Genomic DNA, 17,604 nt, shown 5'->3' with positions numbered 1-17,604 from the left:
GTTGAGCATGTAACTTCATAGAGACCTCTCGTCTTTACCGTTAGACAAGTTGCAATTCGAATAAAAAATTGTAGCCAATCCTAATCCGAATGCAAATCAATATTGGACGGGTTCTTAGACAGTTGACTGTGCATATCCTAATGACATCATCAATATCATGGACTCTTTCTACTTCTTTGTAACATGTGCTCCAAGCCATTGATTTGGAAATAAATGACCAATAATCCATTCAATTAAATGTCCATAAACTCTTGAGATTCCTGGCAATTAGACAATAGTTACTGTTGAAGCAGTTTTCTGAATGATGACGTGGAAAAAGGGGCCAGCACAATATTTGATTACCGAACGTTAAGTTGAGAATGAAATAGGAAAAAGGGATCAAAGCTGCCGGCGTTGTCCGGCCGGTGTAAGCTCCGATGCCTAAGTTAGTCAAGTTGTTCAAAAGGAAGATGAATTGGAAGATTATATATCAAGGAAAAGATAAGCAAGTATTTAAATCTGAGGGTCAAAAGAAGTTACCGAAATAATGAGAGGGGAGCCCCCTTTTATAGGCATCGAATTGTTCCTGTTCATCTAACACTATGGACTTACCAAGGGTCCACGTGTTGACAATATACTAAAACAAGATATTTATTTCTGACATTCTAATATTTCTGAGAGTAATACTCGGTACCTGCCTCAAGCTCGGCCAACCGAGCTTGATGGCCGAGTGTCAATAATACAACCAAATAAAGCTGCCCTGCCGAACATGAGTTTGTTTTGAACAGTAAAAATGACCGAGTATGGGGAATGGGCCGGTAAATTAGAACTGGGCCCAAATAAGCCGAAATTTGACCCAACAGTTACCCCCTAATTTCCTTTTTCTCTTTAACAGAATAAGGAAATTATATGTAGGAAACCGAATGTAGGTCAGTTTCTATAAGCTCGGTTTTATCGTTCGGCAAAATGATGCGAGTTGGCTCTTAAATTTCAAATTTTCAAAATTTTGAATTTCAAAAAGAAATAAAACTGAATCGTTCGAGATCCTTACCTTCGCCTTTTGAGAACCACGTGTGGGTTTCTGGGTGGTTTCACGCTTCTCGTAATGGCCACGCGTCAGCTTCTGCACCGAGCAAGAAACATAAAGACGTCGCTTCGCTGAACCCTAGGCCCAAGCGTATTAAATGCGTCGCTCGGTTTTCCCCTTTTGCAGATCTTTATAAACCTTCCTTCCCCTTCGTTCATGCTTTACTTTTACTTCACAGACGCCATTGTTACTCTCTGAGCTTCGTCAATCCTCTCCTTTCTTTTCAACTTGGTCTTTTTCTTCATTACAAGCTTTTCTCACAAGTAGTGTATCTCAGAGATTTGATTGAGTCTGCTTCTTCGGCTGAACCCCTCATCTACTCAAACTATCCCATACTTCATTACCACAATTTCGTTCTTCCTTTTCATCTATTGTCTTATACTTATCTACCATTGATACCTGATTGGTCCCAAGGTTCAAAATGTTCCTAAGGAATTGGGTGAATCACACCCAGTTACATGGAGATCCAACTTGTTAACAAAAGATAAAAAACAGATCCGTGAAGCTTGTCACATTCCTGACTCAGTTCAGTTAAGGTTTGATGACGATAGGGTTGGGGCCGTAGTGGATGTCGACAGCCAAGAAGCCGGCGTTTACATGGACATGTTCCATATTGGTTTGAGGCTACCTTTCCCGAGGGTAGTTCGGGAGTTGCTGAGCTACGTTCGGATAGCTCCACATCAGTTGGCTCCCAATGCCAGGAGGGTGTTCTTCGCCTCAATGATCGCCTGGCCACTAATACTCGGGGCTGACCATCCACTCACAGTGCCGAAATTCCTAGCAGTTTACAGACTGACAAAGTGTTCTAGAACCGAGTTCTTGTACACTTTTCAGCTTAGGAAGAAAAAGAAACTGTTCACCTTCAGGCGTACTTATTCAAGCAATCACGGGTGGAAAGAAGAGTTCTTCTTCGTCCAAGGTGAATGGCAATTCTCACCTTCAGAAGTGATCAGGGATCCAAGCATTCCTCGGGAAACCACCTCCCCGTCAAACCGAGGCAAGCCGAGTTTCGTTTGTTCTTATTTACATCTCCTTTGCAGTAAAACTAATCTTGATATCTGTTTTCTAGGTCAACAAGAACCTCGCTTAACCGCTGAGGAGCACAAGCGTGTGAAAGATGTTCTGGATCACGCCGAGCGTCATCCTTTGGAGATGGACTATGACGTCATCATGACCGAAGCGAATAAAGCTCGGTACATATGGACCCCGGCACCTGCGAGGCTGGTAGAAGCTACTGCACGGAGAGCTCCAGCCGCCGAGGTACCAAGGAGACTGACCGTGAAGGTCGCCGAGCCCTCCAAGAGGAAAGGCAAAAGGAAAGCCGAAGACGTTCCTCTCAAAAAACACTCAGTGAAGCTGCAAACTGGTGCAAGTGTCTCCGTGACAACTGCCGATGATCCTGAAGACCCTCATATTCCTTCTTTAAAAAAGAGTAACAAACGGGTAAAGACCACTACGGGGAAGATAAAGAAGAAAACCCAAGCTGCCGAGGATAGCTCGAAGACAGCCGGACCTGCTTCCGAACTTGTGGCGGAAGAGAGGATGGGCCACTCGGCTGCTATGGCTGACGCAGTGAGAAGTGGATATGCCACTAATCCAAGCGTACCTGAGCCTGAAGTGATTGCTCCCCACATCAGGGCATATTCTAGTGTCCTCGGAGGGGTCAGAGAGTTCCTGAGTAGATAGGAAAAATCGGCTTAAGATGCTCTTCTTACACAATAGACACCTCGAACTTCTTCTTTCGCACCTACTAAAGCTGAAGCTTCAATTTTTGAAGCTCCGGAAGCAACTCCTCCCTCGGTCATTCCTCATCCCTCAACTCCAGCCGAGGCCGTACAAATAAGTTCTTCCGAATCCGAGGAACATGAACCCATAGAGGTTGCCGAAGTCTATGCCTTCCTAACCTCCAAAACCACGCCTGCAGAACCCTTGATGGTCGTCAAGCCAGGACAAACCGAAGGAGGGCCATCACACTCACATCCTGAGGTTGACCGAAATGAGTTTGCAGTTGAAAAAGCTACAGGCAGTAGGCCCGAAGTTGAGGAACTAGTAGCACCTGGTCCCTCGGTCATAGAGACTGCTAACCAAGTTCCTATTTTCGTTGAGCCTATGGACACTGAACAACCTTTCGTCCAAGAAGTGGTTAAAGTGTCCGAGAGTGAAAAGCAATTGGATGCAGATCTTGCAGCAACTATGGGTGGAATTGCTGAAGCAGAAATGGGCTTCAAATTTCCAGCTGGCGGAGCATCACCACAACTCAGGGAATCATCTCAACCCGAGAAGAGTGATCCGCCGAGAATGATTGCGGAGAGTCCTCTCAAGCCCCCGACGAACACTTCCATGGAGGACCCTGTCGGGTCCTCGAGGGCAGCCGACTCCTCAGCTGAGCGCACACCCGAGTCACTCCTTTGGACGTTCGGGGAGCCCTTACTCGGCAGGGTGACAAATGGCTCGCCAATCCCATTGTTCTCCTGGCTGGTGCAATCCCAGGCAACAACCCGGTGGAGGTCAATACTCAACTCCCGAAGGAGGTGATGGAGCACATGCTATTCCATCAGCTTGAGGTAATCATATTCCCACATTCTCGACTTCCAACAACAGTATCTTTGTTTTAACAAACTGCTTTCCACTTGCAGGGTTCGATGAACAGTATGAACTATTACCTCCATTACCAAAAATATGCCGAGAGTCAAGCTCGGAAAGCCGAGAATACAAAGAAGAAACTTGAAGAGGCTGAGGCCGAGGTCCAACTCCTAAAAGCTCAAAGTGTCAAAGCTATTTCCCAGTCTCAAGAGTTAGAAAACAAGCTGGCCGCTGAACGAATAATGCACGCAAGCCTGCAAGCTGATTTTTCAGCTCTTGAGGAGGGAGCCATTCGACTTAAAGAAAGCTCTGGGGAACTTTCGGCCTTGGAACCTAAGACTACAAAGAAAAAACTTGAAGATGCCGAGGCTGAGCTTCTTATCGCCAAACAAAAGGTTAAAGATCTGGAGGCTCAGCAGTCCCAAGCTCTCTCTCGGATTCGGAAGCAAAGTATCCAGGGGGTTGTCGAAAGATCTAGGAATGGACAATTGCTTCTTGATAATTCGGCCTTGGAAGACAAGGTTGATTCTTACAAGAAGAAAAATGCTGAGGCCGAGCTTCAACGTCGCGCTGCCGAGGCTCGAGTTAAACAAGTTTCTGAAGAGCTCGAAGCAACTCAGAAGCACTCGGCCTTTCAAAGTTCTAGAGTCAAGGTGGCTGAAGAAAGATTAGTGGCCATCGAAGAGCAGCTTCTGGCTTCAGAGAAAAAACGAAAGTCAGCCAAAAAGAAGGCCAAAGCTGCTGTTAGGAGGGCCGAGGGCTTTAAAAAAAATTCCTGTGAGCAAAGGAGCAAGTGTTCAGATACAAGAACAAAGCTCGGGATTTCTACAAGCAGCTCTCCTTTGCTTCCTGGGCCCGAGATTACGGTTGGGGCACAGGCTTCATCTCAGGTTTCGAAACCTTTCGCAGTTGGTCGAAGAATCCTCCCGAGGATGTCAACCTGAACACCATAAAACCTGAAGATGTTCCTCCCACTGAAGAGGCCATTTCGAAGATTGCCACGTTCGGCAAAGAGCAGATGCCCGATTGCAAAGGCATTACTATCTTCGGCTTTAATCCGTTTGCTCAGGGTCAGGTTGGGGAATCTTCTTCTGCAGCCGAGCGTACCAATGCTCATGATGACTGGGAGAAGTCAGTGGCTGCATCTGACGAAGACTGGGATCATGCCTCTCCTTGAGTCTTCCTAAGTGTAAATACCGAGAGAACATCTCTCTTTTTGTATCCAATCTATACAAACTTTGTAAATGAAAGAAATTTTTCATAATGAGAAAATCTCGTGTTCGGTCCATATCAAACTTGCACATCAATATTCGCAAACATACTATGTATACCCCCCCGATTCCCATAGTTTATAAATGTAATTTATACTGATGGGAATCTTAACGAGGCGTAAAAGACTTTGAACCGAGTGTAAAACTTGAATTAATACCGCAACATACTGCATGTTTGACCGAGGATGCGCTGTTTGTGAGCAAATTACGCTAAACCATGATAAGCATATATTTGTTTAAGGAAACTACTCGGTAAGTGTGTATGCTTGTTTGAGTAATATGCTTGGTATGAAGGCTTAATACTCGGTGGATTTTGTAGTTGTAGGGATATTATGCACTTCATCATCGGGAAAGTGCCTTGGTGATGTTTACCGAAATACGTTCGGAAACTTCTCTGGCTATATTTCTCCGATGAAGAACCTTTGAATAAAGGTTAAGTTCGGAAAGCACTTTGTTCAGCTATATTTTCGAACTCTTCCTTGGGAAAGCGCCCTAGCGACGTATAGCCGAGTTACGCTCAGGAAAGTCTCAAGCTATATCTCGCCAAAGGATTGGAAAGTGTTGTAAATACTTTCCAAAAGATGATCCTCGGAAAAGCGCTAAGTGCAGCTATATCTCCCGAAGCATGGAATAAAAAGTTTGCTAGTTCTTGAGATCGGCATACTTAAGACATTCTTCTTACTCGAGAAAGCGCCTTAGCGAAATTTGACCGAGCGACATTCGGTTATTTCTCCAGCTATGTTTCACCGAGCTAAAATCTTTTTAAAATAAAAGATTTGCGTTTGGTTTAATGAAAATGCCTTGGTAAGAACATATCGAGTAATGCTCGATAATTCTAGGGCAGTATTTCATCGAATGCATGGTCTGCCACATACTTAAGATTTTCGCATGATTATAATCTCAGATGACCCTTCATTGATATATATCGATCAACTATAAAAAGAATATAACAAAAGTGATGCTCTGAGAATTATAATTTTATACAAAATACTTCTTAAGATGTTCGGCATTCCATGGCCGCTAGAGTTTTTTCCTTCGGAGTTTGCAAAGTGGTAAGCTCCCGCTTTGCCACATTTGATCACCTGGTATGGTCCTTCCCAATTTGGTACGAGCTTTCCCTCGGTTGCATCTTTGGTTGCCAAGGTGACTTTTTTCAAAACCAAATCTCCGACTTTGCAACTGTGATGCTTCACTCGTCGGTTGCAATATCGAGCTACCCTTTGTTGATATGCTGCAATTGTAACCTGGGCCTGATCTTGTTTTTTTTGCAGTAAGTCCAAATGTAACTTTAGACCTTCGTCGTTGAAATTTGGGTTGAATGTATTCACTCGAAAACTTCATGATCCGACCTCGGCAGGGATGACAGCCTCGGTTCCGTAGGCTAAGGCGAAAGGAGTCTCCTCAGTTTGAGTCCTTCTGGTTGTGCGGTATGCCCATAGAACTTCGGGAAGATTTTCTGACCATTCCCCCTTATGCTGACCGAGCTTCTTCTTCAGAATCTGGAATATGGTCTTATTCGTTGCTTCTACTTGTCCATTTGCTTGAGGATGTCCCGGAGATGAAAAGTATTGCCGAACATGAAGTCCGGCACACCAATTCCGAAAGGACTCACAGTCAAATTGCTTACCATTGTCAGTGACAAAGGCATAAGGAATCCCATATCGACAAATAACATTTCTCCAAAGAAATTATTCGATGTTCTTAGCGGTAATATTCACCAGAGCTTCAGCTTCTGCCCACTTGGTAAAATAGTCTACAGCGACCACAACGAACCGAACTTCTCCTTTCCCTGTAGGTAATGGCCCTACTATATCCACCCCCCATTGTGAAAATGGCCATGGTGACGAAACCGAGCTTAGTTCTTCTGGAGGTTGTTTGATAACATTGGCAAAGCGCTGACAGCTATCACAAGTCTTGACCATATTTATGGAGTCCTGGTTCATGCTCGGCCAAAACAATCCTGCTCTTACTGCTTTGTGAGCCAAGATGCGGGGTTCCGAGTGACTGCCACAGATTCTTTCATGAATCTCTCGAAGAACATAATCACCTTCTTCCTTTGAGACACATTTAAGGAGCGGTAACATAAAACTTCGCTTGAAAAGAGCTCCATTGACTAGTGCGAACCGAGCAGCCTTTCATTTTAACTGTACAGCCTTTCTCTTTTCTGCCGGCAGAATTTCCCTTCCAAGATAACCAACAATTTCTTCAGCCCAAACAGGCATGACTTCGATAGTTAGAATAAAAACCTTCTCAGCAATGGAAGGCTGTTGCTGAACTTGTATTATCTGATCGAATTCTCTCACCTCACACTCTGTTGAAGAGCCTAAATGGGCCAGATGGTCGGCCTTCTTGTTCTCTTCCCTTGGGATTTTAACAATGCAAAACTTCTTAAAAGATTTTTGCATACCTTGAATTTTGGACAAGTAGAGTTTCATTTTGGTGCCCTTAGCCTCAAACTCGCCGCGAATATGGCCGACTATAACTTGTGAATCACTCCGAACTTCCACCAACTCTGCCTCTAGCTCTTGAGCTAAACCGAGCCCAGCTATTACAGCTTCATACTCAGCTTCGTTGTTGGTAGTTTTGAATTCTAACCTTAATGAGCTTTTCAACTCTCTTCCATCCGGCGTGATCATTACGACCCTAGCTCCACCGTTTCTTTTGGTAGATGAACCATCCACATAAATTACCCATGTCCTCTCTTTCGGCCAATCTTTCTGGTCTTGAATGTTGGTGAATTCTACCACAAAGTCTGCTAAAGCTTGACCTTTAACAACATTACGTGAGATAAAGTGAATGTCGAATTCACTAATTTCAATTGCCCAGTTGATCAGCCGACCAGACAAATCCAGCTTCCGAAGTACTTTCTTTAATGGATACTCGGTCAGGACATTGATTGTATGAGCTTGGAAGTACAGTTGGAGCTTTCTGGAGGCAATTACTAAGGTGAAAGCGAGTTTCTCCATCTGTACGTATCTTTCCTCGGCGCCATGCAACGCTCGGCTGATGAAGTAGACTGGCTTCTGAACCCCTTCTTCCACCCGGATCAAAGCCGCACTGACAGCAGTTGGTGATACTGCCAAGTATAGATACAATGTTTCACCAGGAACAGCTCGGCTGAGAAGAGGTGGACTAACCAGATACCTTTTAAGCTGTTCGAACGCCTGTTCGCACTCTTTAGACCATTCGAAAGCCTTGCGTAAAATCTTAAACAACGGAAGACACTTATCTGTAGACCGAGAGATGAACCTACTCAAGGCTGCGATTCTTCCTGTCAACTGCTGAACCTGCTTTACATTCTTTGGAGATTGCATATCCAATACCGCCTGGATCTTTTCTGGATTAGCCTCAATCCCTCGGCTAGACACCATATAACCGAGGAACTTCCCGGATGAGACTCCGAATGCACACTTTGTAGGGTTCAATTTCATCTTAAAGCGCTTCAATGTCTTGAACGCCTCCTGCAAGTCGGTAACATGGTCCATCTGCAGCTTGCTTTTGACCAGCATGTCATCAACATAAACCTCCATATTCTTACCAATCTGTTCTTGAAACATCCTGTTTACCAGCCTTTGGTAAGTTGCACCGGCATTCTTCAGACCGAATGGCATGACCTTCTAGCAATACAAGCCTCGGTCGGTGATGAAGGCTGTCTTTTCTTCATCAGATGGATGCATGAAAATCTGATTATAGCCTGAGAAGGCATCCATGAAGCTCAGCAACTCATACCCTGTTGTTGCATCAACTAAGGAGCTAATATGGGGTAATGGAAAACTGTCCTTCGGGCAAGCTTTGTTGAGATCGGTAAAATCTACACATATCCTCCACTTCCCAAAGGACTTCTTAACCATCACTACGTTGGATAGCCAGTCAGAGTAATGCGCCTCTTCAATGAACTGAGCCTTCAGTAGCTTGTCCACTTCCTCGGCTATCGCCATGTTTCTATCGGGAGCAAACTTCCTTCGCTTCTGCTTTACTGGTTTGACCCCTGGATCAATGTTCAAGTGATGAACAATATCCTTGGGGTCAATCCCTGGCATGTCTTCAGGAGACCATGCAAAAACTTCAAGATTCTGCTGGAGAAACCGAATAAGAGCTTCTTTAACTCTAGGAGCTAGCTGAGAACCGATCTTGACAACCTTTCCTTCAGCTATAGGTATATCAATCAATGGCTCGGCTGGCTCCTTCCTCAACTGCATCTTTCGCTCATCAGCTAAACTACCGATCATCAATAGTGCTAACTTTGAGCATTTCTTCAAAGATGTATTGTAGCACCTTCTAGCAACAACTTATTCCCCCCTAACCTCTCCGACCCTTTCAATGGTTGGGAATTTCATTTTCAAGTGATAGGTGGAAGTGACTGCCCTCAGCAAATTCAAAGCCGAGCGACCAATGATCATATTGTAAGCTGATAGTCGGTCAATGACCAAAAAATCCACCATGATAGTGGATTGTCTAGGAGCAGTCCTCGCTGTAACCGAAAGCGAAATCAACCCAATGGGTTGGACATGCTCACCTGTAAATCCTATCAACGGTGACAAGAAAGGTTTCAACTTCTCTCGGCCAATGCCCAATTGTTGAACAACTGTCCAATAAATAATATCAGCCGAGCTTCCATTGTCCATCAAGACTCGGTGAATGGCATGGTTTGCTACCGTCAACATTATCACCAAAGCATCATCATGTGGCATCGAGACTTCTTTCGCATCTTCCTCCGAAAATGTTAGAACACTCGGTTCCCTCTTCTGAATCTTGGAGGGTTTTTCCAGCGCGAAGATTTCTTCCATTCTAGCCTGCTTGGCGTAAGCCTTCCTTGCCGAGCTTGATTCTCCTCCACTAGCCAGACCTCCTGAGATGGTGCGAATCTCGCCAATAATAGCTTGGTTCTGAGGATTTTGCTGCTGATTCTGCGAAATCCTCGGCTCATCTCGCCTTTGCCTCTGGTTACGTGACCGATCATTATTCTGACCCGAATGCTGTCCCTGTGCATCCTGAATATTTTTTCCCTTGCTATTTTCCTCAGCCAAGAAATTCAGTAACTTCCCATTTCTCAGAAATTTTTCAATCTCGAATCGAAGACTAATACAATCCTCGGTTTGATGCCCATGATCGTTATGATACTCGCAAAACTTCTGAGTACTGCGGTGCTGGGGAGGAGACTTCATCCTTCCCGGCCATCGGAAACTTGGGTCCTTTTTAACTTCCATGAACACCCTATAAACAGTTGTATTCAAGGGTGTCCATCCCACATATTGTTGATGATGGTTTGGATGAGGCAAAAGACCGACCTTCTTATCCTGAACCTTAGGATTTTGACTGTCCTTTTTCTTCTTCTCGATTATAACTCTTGGTTTTGTCATAACCGGATCAGCAGCAAACTTACTCTCGGCAGCTTTAGATTTCAGCAATGCCGAGATAGTTTCTTCTTGGTTGATGAATTCCTCGGCCTTGCTGTTGAACTGTCGCAAAGTTCCTGTCTTTGGCCTTTTGGACAACTCGGCCATCAGAGGCCCTTCGGTTTGTATACCATGCATCAATGCCGAGAGAATGGTTTGCTCGTCAGTACTCTCCACTGTCAACTTCTCCCGATTAAATCGCGACAAATATTCTTTCAAAGATTCATCTTTTCCCTGCATGAGAGACAATAGATATGTCGGGTTCTTCTTTCTTCTCCCAGTGGCAAGAAACTGACCCAGGAACTGTTGCCCAAGATAATCAAAACTGTCAACTGATTTAGGGCTCAGACTTCCGAACCATTCCTTTGCGACTCCCTTTAGAGTTAAAGGGAAAGCTTGACAAGCAATTTCATCAGGAGTTTCATGAAGGATGATATGAGCTCGGAAACTCTCCTTATGGTCGGAAGGATCTCCACTTCTATCATATTCGCCAACCCAAGGAACCTTAAAATTACCAGGCATGGGGAACCTCATCACTCGGTCGGTAAAAGGCAAGTTGGTGTATTGCAATAGATCTTCGGTAGAAGATCAATTAAGAAGGCCATCTTTTCAAACTTCTGCTGGAGATCTTTAACGTCTTTGTGCACGGCAGTCTCTACAGGTTTATCAAGATACGACCGAACATGACAGGAATGGCTATACTGGGAATTACCGTGATGGGTTTTGGCATGACTAGACTCGCCATGGCGTGACCTACCACCAAGTTGTGAATGCTTGGCAAGCTCTTGTCGACTAGTGTTTGCTTTAGCCCCGAACAATATGAGGATTGCCTTGTATTGAACTTCCAGTATTTGGTTGGGTTGACTGACGTCGGGCTGATGGTGGTGGATTTCTATGAGACTCTTCTCGTCTTCTCTTCTGTGTCGAGTCTTCTCTAGGAGGCAGCCTAGAGACGATCTCTTCATTCTGCTTCCTCATAGCCTCAACAGATTCGGCTATTCGCTTCATAAAATCCACCGTGACAGCTGTTTGGGGATTTGGATCATGTGAGGTTCCGGGTATATCTGTTTGGATGATTGGGATAAGATGAGGAGATGTGTCAGGGTGCGGAGGTGTGTTCACCATATCGGAATATAAGAGATTAGTAAGAACCGATAAAAAATCATTCCCACAGACGGCGCCAAACTGTTGAAGCAGTTTTCCGAATGATGACGTGGGAAAAGGGACCAGCACAATATGTGATTACCGAACGTTGAGCTGAGAATGAGATAAGAAAAAGAGATCAAAGCTGCTGGCGTTGTCCGGGCGGTGTAAGCTCCGATGCCTAAGTTAGTCAAGTTGTTCAAAAGGAAGATGAACTGGAAGATTATATATCAAGGAAAAGATAAGCAAGTATTCAAATCTGAGGGTTAAAAGAAGTTACCGAAATAATGAGAGGGGAGCCCCCTTTTATAGGCATCGAATTGTTCCTGTTCATCTAACACTACGGACTTACCGAGGGTCCACGTGTTGACAATATACTAAAACAAGATATTTATTTCTGACATTCTAATATTTCCGAGAGTAATACTCGGTACCTACCTCAAGCTCGGTTGGCCGAGCTTGATGGCCGAGTGTCAATAATACAACCAAATAAAGCTGTCCTGCCGAACATGAGTTTGTTTTGAACAGTAAAAATGACCGAGTATGGGGAATGGGCCGGTAAATTAGTACTGGGCCCAAATAAGCCGAAATTTGACCCAACAGTTACAAAGCTAAGTGTCCATTATGAGGCTGATAAATCAAGAAAGGCCATCTCCAAAATCCCCAAAAATCAAAGAATGTAAGACAGGGATACACTTCCAAAATCATGTAGGAAGGGTAAATAAGACTAATGATGTACGGCATAAAAACATTGGAGGCTTCCCGACATGACTCTAGTCGTCTTTTCAATTTTGCAGTTACCCATCGTTTAGTCCGATTGTGCGAAAATCCGTATCAACATGTTCCTTAGTTCTTGATTTGAAGCTCTCCCCACTCCTTTGGATCCCTAGCAATTTTTTTAATCAAAATTGTTAGCAATTTAATCAGCAAAAGGGAGAGAGCTTTTATAGGGCTCACCTGCCTGAACAAGTCTCAACAACTCGCTCCTTGTTTGGGCGAGTAACCCCAATAAAAAGCTCTCACATTTCTTAAACAACAAGCCCCAATCTTTTGTTAAAACTAAAGTTTTTTATTTCACCCATTTATCTCAATTAAGGTCGAACTCTATATACCTCTTCGAGAGAGCAAATGCAATGAGTCACATAGATGCTATTGGAAATAAGGATGCTTCTCAACAACCCTATGATCCTATCCACGAGTCAAACTCAAATATATTGAAGATAAGGAGATATTTGAAGAATCAAATTTTGCCTTGTATTTTGCTAAAGTTGTTAGAACCGTAAACTCACAGTTCAAGTGGACTGATTACAACCAAATCATTCAGTTATTATTTTCTATTTAGATGCCTCCTTAAAAAAAAAAAAAAAAAAAAGACTCTTTGTTTAGGTTATTAGTATTTATTTTATATTTTAAGTTATTTTGTAATTCAATAATAGATTTGAGCCAAAGTCAATAAAAATTAGGGTTAGAGAGTGTTCTTTTTTAACAATTTAAAAGAAATGAATGGACATTATATTATCTCATTGAGATACTCTAGCTAGATGAGGTTTCTCTTTGTGAGGTGTGACTCTTTTTCTCTTTGGCGGTGAGACTTTGTCAAACTCTATTGTCGGCCATTGCCCAGGCCCAGTGAGCCCCTTAACTATGAGAATCCAAATCCCTAATTTTCTTAGCCGCTATCTCCCCTAATTCCGCGTTTGAGTAGACACAGCACGCAGCCAGCGGAAAATAATCCAAGAAATGCTACGGCTACCCCATCTGGTTCAAAGCCATTCAAAATCAGTTGATGGAAAAGGGCTAGAGCTTTCTCGTCGAGGCCACGCTGTTCAAGTGCAGCAATAATGGTGTTTCAGGAAACAATGTCAGGACTCTGAATTCTCCAGTTCTGCTTCTACAATTCCCTCGCTTCATCGATTCCTCCATTTTCCACGTACCCACTAATCATAACCGTCCAAGAAACAGCATTCTTACGCATAAATTAACGCATTGCTTGGAAATACTTCAAAGCCTCTTCGACCCTCTCGTGCTCTACAAGCCCAGATATCTTGGAATTGCCAGACACCAAATTCCTCAGAGAGTCACAGGCACGAAACTGAACAACGTCGTCGACTCTTCAAGAAACCCTTTTGCCAATACCCGGTAACGATAACATTCCAAGTAACTATGTCATTCGTTAGCATTTGGTCGAACAGTCGGCGTGCCGCATCAATTTGGCCGGCTATGGCCCTCAAGTGAGAGGGCACTAAACTTGACGCTAGAAGCATACACTTCATGGATTATCAGTGTGGTGGTGTTTTAAAGTGTCCTCTTTCTAGTGACCTCAAAAAAAATTTTATAGTATTAGAGGTGAACTAAGATGAGAGTTCGACTCTCAAAATAAGATTAATCAATCTTATTAATATTAGTCACCTTATGTTATACTAATGCTATGATAGAGTTAGGTTATGCTATAGTTAAGTCGGATTGGATGAAGAGCACTAGAGTTGATCATAAGCTTTGTTGTGGTTGTCATAAAAAAATTAAAACATTACATTTACATTTTTAAAAATAACAATAACTTATATAGGGTGGTTGCACAACCTCCCTTTTGTGCCCACCAATGAAGAGTTGTCACCTTGGAGCATAATAACAAAATAAAATCAAACCATTATCAGGTTTTATCAATTTTTTCTGTTAAAAAAAAAATTAAAAATTAAAAACGCTAATAAGATATCAGCCACCCAGTAGTGGCTGGCCACCACCCCCAACCCATGGGGGTGGCCGCCCAACCACCCCATGGCCTAGGGATGGCTGGGCGGCCACCCCCAAGGCCAGGGGGTGTCCCGCCCGGCCACCACAATAGCCTATGGGGTGGCTAGGCCTAGGGGTGGCCCGCGCGACCACCCCATGGCCTGGATGGGGTGGACGCGCCACCTCCCTAGCCCATGGGGGTGGCCGCGCAAGCCACCGCTAGGCCATGGGGTGGCTCGCCAACCACCCCATAGGCCATGGGAGTGGCTGGCGAGCTACCCTAAATCTGATTACCATAGGCCATGCGCGGCCACCCTAACCGGATCTGGGGTGGCTCGCCGGCCACCCCAATCGGATCTGGGGTGGCTCGCCGGCCACTCACATGGCCTATGGGGTGGCCGACGACCCACCCCAAGTGGGTTGGCCACCCCTTCAAATCTGTTTTTTTTTTTAAAAAATAATTTTTTATTTTATATAAAGTATAATTTGACGTGGTTGTATCTTTGTTTTAAGTATAAACTTACTGAAATTAGCTGATGTGTCAGCATTTAATTGGTAACACAAAAGATGACTTGTGCAATAAGTACACCTAAGTCGCTCTCTTTAAAAATATATACACCCTATTAAATCCAGGCTGATTTACACCCGTACTTGTGGGTTGAAAAAAGTTATGGGAGGTAGAGGGAGGACGTGGCACGAAAAGCAGAGCATGTGCTAGCGGAATGGGATGCAGAAAAGGAGATTCCAAGAGTGGAATCTGAGTTTTGCAGGGACATCGGTTTGAGAAAGCGGAAGACAAGCCATCTTTTATTATTTATTTTGTAGTTACGGATAAGTGATAAATGAAGGAAGCATTTACATAATAAAAGCAATAGTATTTAAAATTACATATGATGAGCTTTTCTGCTTGTTTTAACAAGGTGATGTACAACTTTTTAAAGTTCAAAAGAACATTGTAATTTGGGCTATAACATAAAATGGTAATTTGTTACGAACAACTTGACAGGGCCACCCAACCAATACACCCACGATCATACCCATTACGCAGCAATAAACAGAACCCCCACTCCTCCCCAGCAATAGGGCAAGAGGAACCGAACCCCAAAAACCAAGACGCATTCGCCCCCCACCAATGAATCATTAAAGAGTATATATAGACGGCTTTTATGAAGTGTGTGGTATACATTCAACCCAAAGTACAAACAAAACAACTGGTACGCGACTTCAAAAAAACCAACTTCATTGTCATCATCTTCCACCACACCGCAACACAATTGTTTATTCACTTTTCACCAACCAGGTATCAAACGCGGCATATAATCAGACAAACACACAAATTAAAGAGCCCCAATTCTAAGAATAACAAACTAAACTAGATTAGATGCAATAGAGGTTGTCCAACACATAATTGTGGCTGCACACATCCACAGAAAACAAAATTAACAGCAATACACACCCATTAAAGATCCACCATTCCCAGAAACAAAACACCCCATTAACATCACACCACCAATCCCAGCCAGGCATCATTACACAAAAGTCTTTGGCCTGTTAACAAATATTCCTTCCATATCAACTACAGCTCAATACTAGACCTACATCAAGCTACCTAACAGAATTTTAATAGAGAGAGAACAAAACAAAGACACCACCAAAGCATATTCCACATCAACCAAAGCATATTCAATTTCCTCCACCGTGCGCAGCCAGTCTCCCCATTTGAGGCGCATCGCTTAGGCACGCTCGCCCCTGATCCTCCTAGCCAGCTGGATATCCTTAGGCATGATGGTAACCCGCTTGGCATGGATGGCACAGAGGTTGGTGTCCTCGAACAGACCTACCAGGTAGGCCTCGGCCGCCTCCTGAAGAGCCAAGACAGCATGGCTCTGGAAACGCAGATCAGTCTGCAACCAAAACGTCCAAAATCATTAGCAAAAAGAGATTTAACCAAAAACCCATCTACATATCAACGCAAAAAAAGAAAAGAGAAAAGATCACCTTGAAGTCCTGGGCAATTTCACGAACAAGCCTCTGGAAGGGAAGCTTCCTGATCAAGAGCTCGGTACTCTTCTGATACTTACGGATTTCACTACATAACATAGAAAGAAAATTACATGTTAGACAAAACCAATCATATACCCATAATCAAATGACTAAATAAGGCAGATTTAACAGAGGAAAAAACGACTCACCGAAGAGCAACAGTACCAGGACGGTAGCGATGGGGCTTCTTGACCCCACCGGTGGTGGGAGCAGACTTACGGGCAGCCTGTGTGTAAACAACGAACAAAATTAAGACTAGCAAAAGAGAACTAACACGTTTATTTTCAAACAAAGCTGCGAGAGAATACGAGTTTTATTGAATATCACAAACCTTGGTAGCGAGTTGCTTCCTGGGAGCCTTTCCTCCGGTGGACTTGCGAGCAGTTTGCTTCGTACGGGCCATCTGCGAGAAATACCAGAATTAACATCATTCACAATCTTATTCCCTATATAATTGAACGTTGACTTTCTGTTTGATTACCAAAAAAAAAAAAACCAAAGAAACAAAGAAAATCCAAATACTTCTCGTGTCCTCCAAAATTTTCCCAAAATTCAGAATTTAAATCTTTAAAACCCGCTAATTGAGTAGAAGCCAGAGAATGATAGATCTAAAATTTTCTCGGCAACCAACCAAACATTCGCAAAACAGGAGAGGACCTCTCAGAAAAATCAACCACATCAAACAACAAAAGTCCAATAAAATCTCACAATACTAATCCTTGCTTATCAACTAATTAACGAAAGCATACATACACCTTCTGAAGCAAGAAAGTTTCAAAACCCTAACTTTCAATTGAAACCATTTCAATTTCAATCTACAACCGAAATAGAAAACCCTAAGTTTCAAAAATAGAGAAAGGAAGAAAGTAAACTTACCTCTGAACAATTCTGTCGCTAACTCTCTCGACGAACCAAAGATTTGTAAAGGCCAGAGGTTGAGGTCTATATATAGCGCGTGAGTCGGGATCGGACGGATATAATGCACTATCTGTGTGTTTTCTCTGTACAAGATCGGACGGCGAATGAGGTTATGATTTGTGTTTTCTCGACTGAAGTGGACGGCGAAGATGAGGTTTTGAGGGGTGACGCGGATCGTGATGCCTGAATCTTAGATTTCTATTGGCTGAAGTTAATTGAACTTTTTCTCGTTTTCGGATGTTATTTTGGTTGCGTAGTAGTTTGGATTTAGGAAGGTTAGCATTTGTTGCACGGAAGTTAACGTGGCATTTAATTTGCGACAAGTTTTTTTTCTTTTTTTGTCCAAATTCAATCCACTATTTTTAGTAAAATTAACAAAATATGTGACCTCTATCATTAGAGTCACGTTTATTTTTAAAATATACATGGAAATTATGTGATCTATAACTAGGTG

General features: G+C 43.4%; 3 protein-coding genes across 3 annotated transcripts; all 3 read right to left on the bottom strand.

Moving 5' to 3' along the window:
- Nucleotides 1-6,257: 6,257 nt before the first annotated feature.
- Nucleotides 6,258-8,531, bottom strand: LOC132165870 (uncharacterized). The gene is made up of 3 exons (XM_059576560.1): nucleotides 7,071-8,531; nucleotides 6,639-6,974; nucleotides 6,258-6,542 (listed from the first exon to the last, which is right to left on the bottom strand). The coding sequence occupies exons 1-3, from the start codon at nucleotides 8,529-8,531 to the stop codon at nucleotides 6,258-6,260; spliced, it is 2,082 nt and encodes a 693-aa protein (XP_059432543.1).
- Nucleotides 8,532-9,209: 678 nt separating this feature from the next.
- Nucleotides 9,210-10,850, bottom strand: LOC132165866 (uncharacterized). Its single transcript, XM_059576558.1, has one exon. It carries the CDS (start codon nucleotides 10,848-10,850, stop codon nucleotides 9,210-9,212), a length of 1,641 nt encoding a protein of 546 aa, XP_059432541.1.
- A 4,690-nt stretch (nucleotides 10,851-15,540) lies between these two features.
- Nucleotides 15,541-17,206, bottom strand: LOC132165382 (histone H3.3). Its single transcript, XM_059575916.1, has 5 exons — nucleotides 17,109-17,206; nucleotides 16,564-16,635; nucleotides 16,382-16,458; nucleotides 16,188-16,278; nucleotides 15,541-16,093 (listed from the first exon to the last, which is right to left on the bottom strand). Exons 2-5 carry the CDS (start codon nucleotides 16,633-16,635, stop codon nucleotides 15,923-15,925), a joined length of 411 nt encoding a protein of 136 aa, XP_059431899.1. The 5' UTR covers nucleotides 17,109-17,206; the 3' UTR covers nucleotides 15,541-15,922.
- Nucleotides 17,207-17,604: the final 398 nt, after the last annotated feature.

Source organism: Corylus avellana, chromosome ca11 (assembly GCF_901000735.1).
Source record: "Corylus avellana chromosome ca11, CavTom2PMs-1.0".
Classification (NCBI taxonomy): domain Eukaryota; kingdom Viridiplantae; phylum Streptophyta; class Magnoliopsida; order Fagales; family Betulaceae; genus Corylus; species Corylus avellana.
This window is presented reverse-complemented; position numbering and strand designations above follow the sequence as displayed.

Bases quoted from the DNA above. Each gene is read 5' to 3' on its own strand.
- LOC132165382 (XM_059575916.1), bottom strand. From the start codon at position 16,635: ATGGCCCGTACGAAGCAAACTGCTCGCAAGTCCACCGGAGGAAAGGCT. The intron at 16,459-16,563 runs GTTTGTGATATT...GTTTACACACAG, and splicing joins GGAAGCAACTCGCTACCAAG to GCTGCCCGTAAGTCTGCTCC. The intron at 16,279-16,381 runs GTGAGTCGTTTT...TATGTTATGTAG, and splicing joins CCTGGTACTGTTGCTCTTCG to TGAAATCCGTAAGTATCAGA.
- LOC132165870 (XM_059576560.1), bottom strand. From the start codon at position 8,531: ATGCCATTCGGTCTGAAGAATGCCGGTGCAACTTACCAAAGGCTGGTA. The intron at 6,975-7,070 runs GTACAGTTAAAA...TGTGTCTCAAAG, and splicing joins CGGCAGAAAAGAGAAAGGCT to GAAGAAGGTGATTATGTTCT. The intron at 6,543-6,638 runs GTGAATATTACC...GACAATGGTAAG, and splicing joins GGGCAGAAGCTGAAGCTCTG to CAATTTGACTGTGAGTCCTT.
- LOC132165866 (XM_059576558.1), bottom strand. From the start codon at position 10,850: ATGAGGTTCCCCATGCCTGGTAATTTTAAGGTTCCTTGGGTTGGCGAA.